Raw genomic sequence first — 13,864 nt, 5'->3', positions numbered from 1 at the left:
GCGGCACCTGTAGCCCATTTCCTGCACACGCCTGTGCACGGTGGCTCTGGATGTTTCTACTCCAGACTCAGTCCACTGCTTCCGCAGGTCCCCCAAGGTCAGGAATCGGCCCTTTTCCACAATCTTCCTCAGGGTCCGGTCACCTCTTCTCGTTGTGCAGCGTTTTCTGCCACACTTTTTCCTTCCCACAGACTTCCCACTGAGGTGCCTTGATACAGCACTCTGGGAACAGTCTATTCGTTCAGAAATTTCTTTTTGTGTCTTACCCTCTTGCTTGAGGGTGTCAATAGTGGCCTTCTGGACAGCAGTCAGGTCGGCAGTCTTACCCATGATTGGGGTTTTGAGTGATGAACCAGGCTGGGAGTTTTAAAGGCCTCAGGAGTCTTTTGCAGGTGTTTAGAGTTAACTCGTTGATTCAGATGATTAGGTTCATAGCTCGTTTAGAGACCCTTTTAATGATATGCTAATTTTGTGAGATAGGAATTTTGGGTTTTCATGAGCTGTATGCCAAAATCATCCGTATTAAGACAATAAAAGACCTGAAATATTTCAGTTAGTGTGCAATGAATCCAAAATATATGAATGTTAAATTTTCATCATGACATTATGGAAAATAATGAACTTTATCACAATATGCTAATATTTTGAGAAGGACCTGTACATTCCAGTCTGTTTGCAAAGAAAGAATGCATCAATGTTTTTTGGTCTGGCGACTGCGATACGCACCAGCCACATTATTTGGTACACCGGTTCAATGGTTTAACAGAAAGAGCTAATCAACCAGTCACATGATAACAACTGTACTTGTGTAGACCTCTAGACATAATGTAGACGATTTGCGGAAATTCAAAACCAAGTATTAGAATGTGGACAAAAGAGGATTTAAATTGAGACGTTGTTGGTAGCAGGCAGGCTGATCTGAGTATTTCAAAACCTGCTAATTTACTGGTCTTTCATTTACAACCATATGTTAGGTTTATAGAGAATGATCCAAAGAAAACAAATCTAGCTTGTGGATGAAAATGAAAACAAAAACTTTGAAAAAGAAGGTCAGAGGTGAATTTTCAAACCTGTTTGTGATATAAAGTCAACAGTAGCTTAAATATGCACTCATTACAATAAAGGTAAGCAGAATACCATCTCCAAATGCTTGACACATGGAACCTTGGAGCAGTAGTAGACCACACAGTCTTCGAATTCTGTCAGCTGCAAACAGGAAACTAAGACCACAGTTCACATAAGCTTACCAACACCGGACAATAACAACTTATGACTACTTGATTTTAGCTGCAACATTCACGTGGTAGGGTCAAGATTTGGTGCAAAAACTGAAATCATGGGTTCATGCAGCCTTGTATCAACTTTGGGGCACTTAGTACCAAATGAACACCCTTCAGTCTACCTGAGTGTTGTTGCTGACAATATTAATTCCTTTATGACCACAGTGTACAGATCCTGATGGCTGCTTCTAGCAGTATAATGCACCATGACACAACACTCAAATAATTTCCAACCGGTTTCTTGAACATGACAATGACTTCACTGTACTCAAATTGTCACAGTCGTTAGATCTCAATCCAATAGAGCAGAGGTCCATGAATGTTTTCTCCACACAGACCACCTGGCTGAGCTGCAACGGTAATCTGGGTGTGTGGTGGTAATCGCTATATAGACCAAACTCTCACAGGAGTGTTTCTGACATCTTGTAGAATTTTCATGATAAATTAAGGCAGTTCTGAAGGCAAAATGGGGTCAAAGCAGCAAGGTGTACCTAATAAAGTCAGCAGTCAGTGTAAAATAATAAACTCTACCAGTTAGTAATTTTGGTTTGATCAGGAGTCATCTGTCATTTTTCATGAGAGTCAACTGATCTCGTCAGAGATAAGAGTCAAAACAAATGTAAATAGGTTGTAATACAAAGTTTTCAGAAAATAATTTACAGTAAAATTCAATTATATATTTATCTCAGTAATTTATAAAAATACTTAACTACATAGAAACAATGATATGCAATGACTTTAGTACATAGGTACAAAGTAGTTTGACAGGTAACAAAATAAAAGCAGGAAGAGAAGAAACGGTGACCTATAGGTCCAAAATGATGATGCAAATTGGTGGAGTGGCAATCTCACAGGGGTTATGAATAATTTTGGGGCTTACTGTATTGATATTTGTTTTATTTATCATCACAGCTCTTATGTGTTGATTTTGGAAGTTAATTTATTTAAAATCAGCACTGAACAGTAGCATGTGGTTGCATAGGAGAACCGCCTGTTTCACAACAAACTCACATTTCAATCGACTGATTTATTCCAAGTGTGATTTCTAGATTTACATCATTGGATTTTTCATATGCCTTGCTTTTTTTCGTGCCACCAAGACATTTTTAATGAATTAACGTTTTTTTTTCTAGGGCCCTCCTGATAGTAGTAGAGTCCATTAGAGTAGCTCATGTATGTTTTAACTCCTAGGATGGAAATAAAGTAGGAGATGGGTAGTTTATATGGGAATGTGTGCACTTTACTGTGTTTGTGAGAGATGCTAATAAAGAGAGAAAGGCAGAAGATGGTCCCAGCAGTGATGGGTATTAATCGAGATTGCAGCTCAGAGTTGATTCGGCTGTTATGGAAAGACACAATGACTCTCAGTTGGTTGTGATTTCTCTGCCTTGGACATTTGAAGTCTTTATGATCTAAATAATCACACAGAGTGCTTCGATACATTTGCTTCACAGGATGTCTCATTATTGCTACCAGTGCCACCACTTCTCCTTCCAGGGTGAAAGGATGCATGTAGGGCACCTATAACCAAGCTACATCAATCCCAAGATGACTTTTTTTATTTCAATTGGGTTGTATGCAGCATCAGCTGTTGAATAGCCTCATCCTTGATTAGCGTAAGTGGAAAGCTGAATTTGGATCTGAGTGCGTCTCTGTTTAATCCCACAATATATCAGTTGACTTGTTAGATTTTGGGAAAATTATCTATTTATGATGCACATCCAGTTCTAGCTTTGCTGTAGCATTCTGCATTTAGAGGGGATTGCTGCAAAGTGAGCAATCAGCTGGACTTTCTTACGTTTCAAACGTTTTACGAATTTGAATAATAAACTGACTATGACTGCATTGTATAACAAGGACCGAACCTGATTTGACGCTTTCTATACCATATGAATTGGATTGATTTGTTTATATATTTCTGGATAGAAATTGAACGTGTTTGTCTTGTAAAGTCTCTTGGATAGCATTTGTTTTTAATTGGTGCATGTAAATGAAGTGAATTGAATTGCATTTCTCCAATTTTCGTTTTTGCTCACAAAACTGGATTTAGTAAATGTAAAATTATTTTCAGTCCAATCAGCTTAACCCTTCAAGCTCACAATATGTCAGAAAATGACTACTATATTCAGAAAGTATTACCTATTACCATGTGCGTGTCTTCAAGCTGCATGAAAACAGCAGATATAAAGTTGATGTATGTCCATACATATGCACATATAAAGAGACATAACAATTTTATCTCATTGTCTGACAGTAAATTAGACTTAACTTTTCCTGTTTGAGGACAGTTAGGATTACCAAATGTATTTTTATTTGCTAAATGGCAAAATATTGATAGTAATTATTTTCCTTTACAATAGTAACTAAGGACAGTGTTACCTAATCTGTGTTACAATATTTAAAGATGACCTTTACGATTGTGTTCCTTTCTTGTAAAGACCATCAAAGCCACATCCCCTCTCGGAGATCCAAGGGTAACTTACAATTTGGAAGATGGAATGGTCCCAGAGACCAACATGCCAGTTCGCTTCTACTTGACTCCCAATCGAGAAGATGGTTCGTCCTCCATCTTGGTGGCAGAGCCCCTGGACTATGAGGTCACCAGGAACTTTATTTTAAGGGTTCGAGCTCAAAATGTGGCAGCTGTACCATTAGCTGCCTTCACCACAGTCTATGTCAATGTCACAGGTAAGTTTCTACGAAATGTTCCTGTTTGTATGCATTTATTGTATGTTTTCGTACAGTATATGTAACAAGTTGTTTGAATTGCAGAGAAATTAATGTGTAACTGGTGTCAGGTTTGCAAAATATAAATGATATCAAGTTCTGCTTTTAGACACAAATATTACTTGGGTGATTTATTAAACTGCGGTAAATAAAATAATTCCTGAAAGTGTACATTAGCATTCTCCTTACATACTACTAACATGTTAAATAGCAAAATACCTCACCGACAGATTTACCTTAAGGTAAAAAGACCAACAAGAAGACATGGGCTCATAAATTAAACATGATGCTCTTCATAGATCCTCTTTTCATTCATATTTAGGACAGATTTAGGAAAAAAGCTTCTCAAAAAGTCAGAACAGATTCAATTGTACAGTCTAGTGACTCTGAATGTCTGAAAATTGAAGTGAATTTGGAGTGGAGCTTCACAGATAAATAACATATGAAGATAAATAGCATATTGCTATTTGGGTTTTCTGTTTTTACGGCCCTGTATCAGCACAGCAAATAATAACTGTGTGTTTTTCTGTGTGCTCCAGGTGTCACCTCATTTTAGTGGAGCAGTTAGTAGTGCCAATTAAAAATCTGGTCAAATCTAAATTATTTGGATAACTCTGAGACTTTTTCATTATCTAAGTCTTAAAGGCCTAGTTTGGATATTTGAGGTGAGAGTTTTTGAAGTTATTATCAGTACTGGTTCCCTTGCCTGTAGTAGAATGATGATACAGTTATCACTGTGAGCTTAGAGTCCTTTTTTTATAACTTTTTATAACTTCTAACTTTTTTAACTTTTTAATATTTATTTTCTTTAATTTGCACTACTTGCCTGCACTGTTTTGTTCTGTTTTTGGAAATTTTGTTGCACCCATGTGGAGCAATGACAAATAAATAATTCTGATTCTGATTATTGGAGAAGTAAATAAGTTAAGATTCATGTTTGATCGCAATGCTAAATTTTAATTGCCAGTATAAATATTGGTGCCCTGTTTACTATACCATTTATTCCCATCTTTATCGTTTAGCCACGTTTTTAAAAACAATCCTGTAAGTCTGAATTAAGTCTGTTGACTTAATGTTCATTCTAACATGGGCTACATTGTAATTATAGCACCTGAAAACATCAGTCTTTCTAAACTCCTGACCTTGCTCCTGTAGTTGGCCTCTTGCATCCAGTCTTATAAGCTTACACACAAACACATTCATATAGCCCGTTCCGTCACATTTGTGCTCAATTCAGTGAGAAATAATTAATTCCAACAGACCCTCTCTTCCCTTACTGTCCCTCTTCTAACTTCCCATTTCTTTTTTAACCCTCCCCGTCGTCTTTATCTGTCTTAATAAGAAAGCTCTTTGACTTCTCCAGAGGCAGTTATTCTGAGGAGAAGAGGGAGGTCTGTAATGGATTTAAGACCCAATTTTTTATTCATAGATTAAGACATCTGCTCAGAAGACATGGGAGGAAAAGAGGCTCACGAAGCAACAGTAGATTTAATGTGTGGCACTTTCTGAGTACAATCTTTAATACTTTTGGACATTAATCAGCTTTGTTAAAATTGGACTTGTACTGCTCTGAAAATCATTTCTCTTGTTACATGTGTCTTATTGGTCTTAGTAGTTAGTAGTAGTAGTTTAGACAGGTTTAACTTGGTGCTCTGACCTTTATCAGCTGAAGACAAAAGCTGTTTGTGGTTAGTGGACTGGTCTTTACTGCATATAGGTTTATTAGAACATAACTTTAAATTGTTTATAGTATTTATCTAGTTTTTGTTTAATGAATTTTGTTTCAAGAATTATGTATATCAGTGCATAAATGTTGACTATTTTAAATCATTTTGGGCAAATATGCACCCCACAGAGGTCTGAACTCTAAGTTGTTTCTGTTTCATGTCCCCTTGACATTGATAGGAAGGTATTTGGAAACTCATATCTCCTTCTATCTTCAGATGTTAATGACAACGTTCCATTCTTCACTTCCTCCATCTATGAGGCTTCAGTCACTGAGGGAGCAGAGTCAGGGACTTTGGTTTTCCAGGTATCAGCCAATGATCTTGACCTGGGCCTTAATGGCAAGGTAAAAAAAATCATACATTCACACATTAAACATTTACTGTGCACCTAAGATATTGAAAAGTATGTGTTTTCCCACCTTTCTTCTTAGATCTCTTACTCGTTGCTGGAGGATCGCAGTGGGGATCATCAGTATTTCCGGATTGATTCAGAGCTGGGCTTTATCTACTCTCAAGCTGTGTTTGATAGAGAGACCAAAAGCTCATACCTTTTGGAGGTTCAGTCTGTGGATAGCTGGGAGTCAGCACGACCTGGAAAGCATGGACAACCCAACTCTGGTAACTTAGACTGATACTTTACAACTTATCATTTAGTTCATAGTTAACTCTGGGAGTAGTCGACCCATTTTATAGACATGCCATTAAACCGGACGATTTTTGACATTTTCAAAGGTTTTGGCAATCAGTGTTGATACTGCAGTTTTTAAACAGGCATGTGTTTGGGCAACAATCTGCTACCATATTGATTCAGTGATGTACAGAGTGTCCTCCTGTAAGTCAGAAGTATAAGTTCAGCACTGGAAAAATGGGATCTTACCTTTGAGTCATGGATGTGTGCCTGGCTGAGCGGGTCAGTTGGAGCTTGTAAACACGCTGCATGTGCTTTTACACACAAACACACACTTGCACACACACACACACACTTGCACACACACACATGCACACACACTTCTCCATGGTCATAGTTGCATGCTCATGTTAAACGTTGGTACACAACTTGCAGAGCAACAGATCTTGTTTATTGAATTATATGAGGTGACGCTGCTGCCGTGTACACACTGCATGGGCTGGTTGAACATTATCTTTTATCCGCTGCATGCTCACAGATATGTGGTTACTAATGATGGTGAAGCAACTGGACACCCTGGACTGTAGCTGATGGGGAAGGTGAATGTTATAAATATTGGTGACACATTTTGCTAAGTCAACTGAGCTCTATGTACTAAGCCTTACTCATTATTCAGAAGAAACACTACTCACAAAAATGTTGGGATGTTCAGCTTTTGGGTTAAATTTCAGGATGAACCTAAAATGCACCATACCCTTCACAGGTGAACTTAATGTGACCTTTACTGTTCAATGTTTCAGTACTTTTTGCACAACTTGGTGTTCTGTAACAAGGAGGGTAATGGCCAAATTCACAACAGGTGAACAAGAATAAAAGGAGTTTAAAAATTATGCATATTAAAAATTACATTACTGGACTTTGTTTCTGTGGAGAGAATGTCTGCTTGTAAGAAAAAAACAACAGAATAACTTCAGATTGGTTTGGTCTACAATAACTGAATACATCACCTAAGTGGAATTGGGGGTGTGGGCATTGCCACCTTCACATCTGGGGCCAGAGGGTATGGTGCAGGGGCGATGCTGTCCCTAGGCAGACCTGGCATTTGGGTTTTGCCCTGGGGAGGTGGTGGCTCTGGGATGGAGGTATCAGCAGGGGGGCGGGGTCCTGTGGCCGCCAGCATTGAGGAGGGGGTGGGCTGTGGGCCATTGTGCCCTTTTGTCTGGCCTGCTTCTGTTCCTGGCTGGTATGGGAGGGTCCCTGGGTGGCTGGGGGCCCATGATGGCTCCCGGTGGGTGTGGCTACCTTTGAGCCAGGTGGAGGGTGCCTACTCGCCGTCCCTGGCTTGGGGGGTGGTGCGGGAGCTGCAGTCGTTGCGGCTTGGTGGACTGTAGTGTGCGGCCATGGGTGGACCAGCATAAGCTCTGGGGCTGGGATGGGGGTTGAGGGATTTGGTTAGCTGCCTGTGACTGCTCTAACACCCCACACCCCACCATACACACACACACACACACACACATACACAATTACCCATATGGTTGAAGGTCATACAAACACAGGTTACTATACCAATGTGCCCTGCCTACTCTGATGCTGGATTTAATCCAGAATTAATAAAGGTAATCACACAATAGGGATAGTGTCTTGAGTTATCCTTTTTGTAGAACAGAACTGCCCTGGCACATGTACACAACCATCTGCTCCATATGGTATGTATGAAACTCTGCGACAGGACACATAAAAAAGACAAAATTCAAAATTATAAATTCACAACAGGTGTTCGATCCATGAATCGACCAATACATTTCGTGGTTCAACCAGAATTGGTATTTAAACAGTCCTTCTCATCCTGCTGTTCACATTTTGGTATCATAGGACCAAGACAACACCTAACTATTGATTAACAGTACATTACCATTGTGAGGCTTCGAAAAGAATGTTCAGATGGAGGTGCGCACTGAGCTTAAAGTGTCACAGGGTGTTATCAGCAGGTTGCAACAGAGATTCAGGGAGACTGCAGGAATCACAGAAAAGCATAGAGGTGAACGTCCTCTGGCCGTATCCCACATGAATGATCGCTTTATCGTGAGCTGTGCCCTGTGGAACCGGATGATGAATACCACTTAACTCCAGGCACATTTAAAGGAGGTAAGAGGCACCCAAGTGTCCTGTCAGACCATTCAAAACCATTTACATTATTTTCATGGACGATAATGCTCCAACTCATCAAGGTTGAATCATTAAGGAATGCCTGCTGGAGACTGGGAATTTTTCCAAACCTGAATCCCATAGAAAACCTATGGGATCAGCTGAGTTGCCTCCTAGGGGCTTCCAAGTCTGTACCCCAGAATCTCAATTAATTTGTTGGCCATCCTTCAAGAAGAGATGGATGCCATGCCTCTGCAAATAATAACTCAATATATGACAAGTTACTGAGACATTAAATTTTTTTGTTGTGGTATACCCAAAGAAATGGCTTCTAGAGCTTTTCAACTACAGGAGCCAGCTCCTGATTGGGAGCTGTTTTTTCCCCCACTTCTCTCTCTCTTTCACTTTTTTTCTCTTCAAACTGCACGTGATTGGTCAATTTGTGTGTCATCATCTTCTGCACTTGCAGAGGGGTGGAGGGTAGGCAGTTATACACATTGGCTCACTATTTGGCAATGGGTGTGGCCAGTGCTGCATCACCATGAGTTAATGGGGCCTATTTAGTGTTGTTTCTCAGGATGGTGTTCAGTGTTAATATAATTGTGAGCTGATGGTTATGAGGCACTGGATTTTATGTTTTAATAAGCAATACATTAATTCAGGCAGCACAAGGCTTCTGAGTGGTTTAGGAGCTGATAGCACCAGCTCTATTAATTGACCCTATTCTGAAGAAGCGGTTTTGTAAAAGAAGCCAGAGTTCCTATTCCTTCTTCTCTTTCAATAAACAGTTTGGGATAACAAAACTAAGCAAAAAAGGTTTAACTACACATGCATTTAGGTATATATGTGTGTAAACGATGAGTCAAAACCACATCATGAAGAGGTTTATGTAACCCATACAATGTTAAAAGGTGCTATGTAAGCATGGACTCTTTGCCTGTTGACAGACTAAATAGTTTCAGTAGCCAAGAGTGAATACTGAGGTAATAAAGACAAAGGATACCTCACCCTCACACATTAGAAAAACTGTATTGCTAAAGGCTTTTCACTTAATGGGCAATTAAGCCTGGAAATCTTTGGCTTATGTACCACTACTTGGTCATGTCATTCCATGCTACAAATGTTCATAAAAATCCAGGATGTTTGCATGGTTCCTAAACATTTTTATATCAGAATTCTATATTTTTGCAGAGTTTTTAGTCTTTTCTAGTCTTTTTTTAAAGTATACATACAACCGATTACTATGAATATTTCTACAGTGGTCGAGCTTTAACCACCAGTAAAAGCCACACTATAGGAACCTCTGTGTAAAGGTGCATGTTAAGTTGACTTATATACTTTATTTATAAATAGGAAAGCTTCTACATTCTGTTTATGAGTATGTTGTAGATGCTACAGCTAATAAAATGTAATTGCATAAAATTTCTCGTTCAAAATCCTTTTGTAACAAGAAAAAAGATCTTGGAGATTCCTTTTTTCTTGTGAAAAGCAGAGTAACACAAAGAACTTAGTGTATTATTTATTTATTTTTATTTTTCCTCCTTCTGTTTCCATCCCACATCTGCTCATCTTGATCTTTTCATTCAAAGACAAGAGGCTATCTCCTTCTTTCAGTGTGTCGCCTCAGATTCCTCTCTTCCCTATCACTCTCTCTCTCATTTACTGCCAGATGAAATGCATACATAGCCAAGAAGCATAGTAAGAAGATAAAGAAAGGAGCAGCTGTTGAGACAGATGGGTAGATAAGAAAAGGTGATAGAAGAAAAAAAACAGCAAAACAGACCACAGTCCATAATTCTGTCTCAAAAAAAGTAGTCTTTGTAAGATGTAAATAAAAGCAGTATGTAAGAAACATAAAGATTGCAATTTACTGACAATTTTACAGTAAGAATGCAAGAAATGTTAAGAACGATTATGTAAATATAATTATTTTAAACATGGTGGCACATCAAGGATAGGGGTAATAAATGTCCAGGAAAGATCTATCCTTTTGAAATGGCATCCATTATCTCACAAACAATTAGAGAATTAGACAATCAATTTAGTTGTTTGCAAAAAGGACGTTTCAGAATCCAAAAGTTTTCCTTGACTGTGATCTTCAAAGCCTTCAGGAGTCACCACCCAAAATGATAGGCTGGGCAGAGAGAACATTAATTAAATACAAGCAGCTAAAAAGCTCATTGTAACTCTTGAAGAACTGCAGAAATCCACAGCTCATCTGGGAGAAGCTGTCATCAGGACTACTGTTAGGACACTCAACAAATTTGGAAGGAAGATTGGCAAGGAGAAAGCCAATGTTAAAAGAAAGTCCTAAGTCAGCATACTCGCAGTTCTCCACAAGCAATGCAAGAGACACATTAGACATGAAGCATGTGCAGTCCTAAGAGAAAACCTGCTAGAAGCTGCAAAAGACTGCAGAGACTAGGACATAGGTTCATTTTTGTAGTTGCACAATGACCCTAAACATACACCCATTAATGCAATGGAGTGGTTTAGATCAAATCAAATCATATCAGAATCAGCCTTATTGCCAAGTTCGTACATACAAACAAGGAATTTGACTCCGGTACACTTTGCTCTTTTGTTCTGTTTTTGCATTACAGAATATACAAATTTACAATTTACAATGTACAATATACACATATCTAATAGAAAAGGTGCATTTGCAACATCTGTATGCTGTTGTTCTATACTCTATTGAATGTTCATTAGAGAAACAGCCTGGGGGAAGAAACTGTCTTTGTGGCGGCTGGATTTAGTAAACAGTGCTCTGTAGCGGCGGCCTGAAGGTAAAACTCTAAACAGTTTATGTGCAGGGTGTGTGGGGTCTGCAGAGATTTTGGCAGCTCTTTTTCTGACCCTAGACCTGTATAAGTCCTGGATGGAGGGAAGGTCAGCTCTGATTATTCTCTCTGCAGTCCTGATTATTCGTTGCAGTCTGGACCTGTCCTGTTTTGTGGATGAGCCAAACCACACTGAGATGGATGAAGACAGGACAGACTGAATGATGGCAGTGGAGAAGATGACCAACAGCTCCTGTGGAAGGTTGAACTTCTTGAGTTGCCTCAGGAAGTACAGTCTCTGCTGGGCCTTCTTTCGAACAGTGTCTATGTGTGAAGACCATCTCAGGTCCTCAGAGATGGTGGTTCCTAAGAACCTGAAGTGGTCCACGGCCGATACAGTGTTGTTGAGGATGGTGAGGGGGGTGTATGGGGGTGGTGTTCTCCGAAAGTCCACCACCATTTCCACAGTCTTGAGTGGGTTCAGTTCAAGGTAGTTCTGACCGCAACAGTGTACCAGCCGATGCACCTGCTGTCTGTATGCAGACTCATCACCGTCCTGGATCAGTGCAATGACAGTGGTGTTGTCTGCAAACTTAAGGAGTTTCACGGACGAGTCCGATGAGGTGCAGTCATTTGTGTACAGAGAGAAGAGGAGTGGGGATAGAACACACCCCTGGGGGGCACCAGTACTTATTGATCTGGATCGGGAGAAGATGCTCCCCAGTCTCACCTGCTGCTGTCGGTCTGTCAGGAAGCTGGTGATCCACTGACAGGTGGAGGCTGGGATGTTGAGCTGTGTGAGCTTCTGGTGGAGGATGTCTGGTATGATAGTGTTGAAGGCCGAGCTGAAGTCTACAAACAGGATCCTGGCGTACGTCCCTGGACGGTCGAGGTGTTGCAGGATGAAGTGTAGGCCTAAGTTGACAGCATCATCTGCTGACCTGTTTGCTCGGTAAGCAAACTGGAGGGGGTCCAGTAGGGGCCTGTGATGTCTTTCAGGCACTTCAACACCAGCCGCTCAAAGGACTTCATGATCACAGACGTCAGGGCTACAGGCCTGTAGTCATTTAATCCTACGATGGTGGGTTTCTTGGGAACCGGGATGATGGTGGATCGTTTGAGGCAGGAGGGGACCTCACATTTCTCCAGTGACTTGTTGAAGATCCTTGTGAAGATCGGAGCAAGTTGATGTGCGCAGGCTTTCAGACATGATGGGGAGACGTTATCAGGTCCTCCAGCTTTCTTTGTTTTCATGCTCTGAAAGAGCCTGTTTACCTCTTCCTCTGAGATCTTTAGTGCAGGCAGAGGATCTGATGGTGGGGGGTTGGTTGCTTTATGGGAGGAATTTGTTCCTGAATGGGATGTAGAGGGGATGATTTGAGGTGTGAATGGCTTCTTGTCATGTCTGCAGTAGAAGCCATTCAGACGGTTGGCCAGGAGACGACTCTGTTCAGGATGGGTGGAGGGGCTCTTGTAGGCAGTCAGGTTTCTCAGACCAGTCCATACAGCCGAAGTGTCACCAGTAGAAATGCTGTTCTTAAGCTTCTCACTGTAGCTTCTCTTAGCTGCTTTGATCTATTTTGTTAGTTTGTTCCTGGCCTGCCTGTACCGCACCCAATCTCCACTGCTGTGAGCTTCTTCCTTTTCCCTGCTCAGATTTCTGAGGTGTGGAGTAAACCATAGCTTATTGTTCCCAAAGGTGCAGAAGGTCTTGGTCTGCACACACATGTCCTCACAGAAACTGATGTATGATGTCACCACATCAGTTAGTTGGTTTAAGTCAGTGGCTGAGGTTTCAAAAACAGTCCAGTCTGTGCATTCAAAGCAGGCCTGTGGCATCTGCTTTGATTCCTCAGTCCACTTCTTAACAGTGTGAACCTTGGGTTTGGAAGCTCTTAGTCTCTGTCTGTAGGTTGGGATGAGGTGGATTAGATAATGATCTGAAAAACCCAGAGCAGCCCTGGTAACAGCATGATATGAGTTCTTTAAAGTTGTGTAACAATGGTCCAGTGTGTTTTTGTCTCTGGTGGGACACTTAATATGCTGTCTGTATTTGGGGAGTTCATAGGAGAGGTTTGCTCTGTTAAAATCTCCCAGTATTATGATGAAAGAGTCCGTGTATTTTTTCTCCAGGTCTGTAATCAGCTCAGCAAGATGTTTTTCTGCGGCAGAAGTGCAGCCATGCGGTGGAAAATATGAGCCGATTATTATAAACGAGGAAAACTCTCTCGGTGAATAAAACGGCTTACAGATTATGGAAAATAACTCCAGATCCGGGCTACATCTTTTTCCCAGCACTTTTACGTCTCTGCACCAACTTTCATTTATATAAAAGCAGATTCCGCCACCTCGCTTCTTCCCCGATAGCTCTGCGCTGCGATCCGCTCTGAGCAACTGGAAGTCTGGCAACAGCAGTGCGCGGTCCGGGATGTTTTCACTCAGCCTTGTCTTGGTGAAGCAGAGAACCGCTGATCCGCGGAGGTCCGTGTTTTTACCGGTGAAAAGAAGCAGCTTGTCCATCTTGTTGTTGAGAGAGCGGACATTTGCCAGGTGGATTGAAGGCAGTGGTGTGCG

The 13,864-nt window shown here is 40.8% G+C and overlaps 2 protein-coding genes across 2 annotated transcripts in view; both read left to right on the top strand.

Annotated features, from left to right (window-relative positions):
• LOC124867120 (neural-cadherin-like) overlaps nt 1-1,661 on the top strand; it is a 40,539-nt gene extending 38,878 nt beyond the window's left edge. Inside the window, exon 8 of the mRNA XM_047363390.1 lies at nt 1,563-1,661. Coding sequence (XP_047219346.1) covers nt 1,563-1,661 — 99 coding nt within the window. The remainder of the gene's footprint in view (nt 1-1,562) is intronic.
• Nucleotides 1,662-3,757: 2,096 nt separating this feature from the next.
• Nucleotides 3,758-13,864, top strand: part of LOC124867304 (neural-cadherin-like) — a 260,114-nt gene continuing 250,007 nt past the window's right edge. The window contains exons 1-3 of the mRNA XM_047363684.1: nt 3,758-3,968; nt 5,951-6,078; nt 6,166-6,352. Coding sequence (XP_047219640.1) covers nt 3,779-3,968; nt 5,951-6,078; nt 6,166-6,352 — 505 coding nt within the window. The 5' untranslated portion in view covers nt 3,758-3,778. The remainder of the gene's footprint in view (nt 3,969-5,950; nt 6,079-6,165; nt 6,353-13,864) is intronic.

This window comes from Girardinichthys multiradiatus, chromosome 4, assembly GCF_021462225.1.
Source record: "Girardinichthys multiradiatus isolate DD_20200921_A chromosome 4, DD_fGirMul_XY1, whole genome shotgun sequence".
Taxonomy (NCBI): domain Eukaryota; kingdom Metazoa; phylum Chordata; class Actinopteri; order Cyprinodontiformes; family Goodeidae; genus Girardinichthys; species Girardinichthys multiradiatus.
Note: the sequence above shows the minus strand (reverse complement) of the source record. Positions and strands in the feature narration are given on the sequence as shown.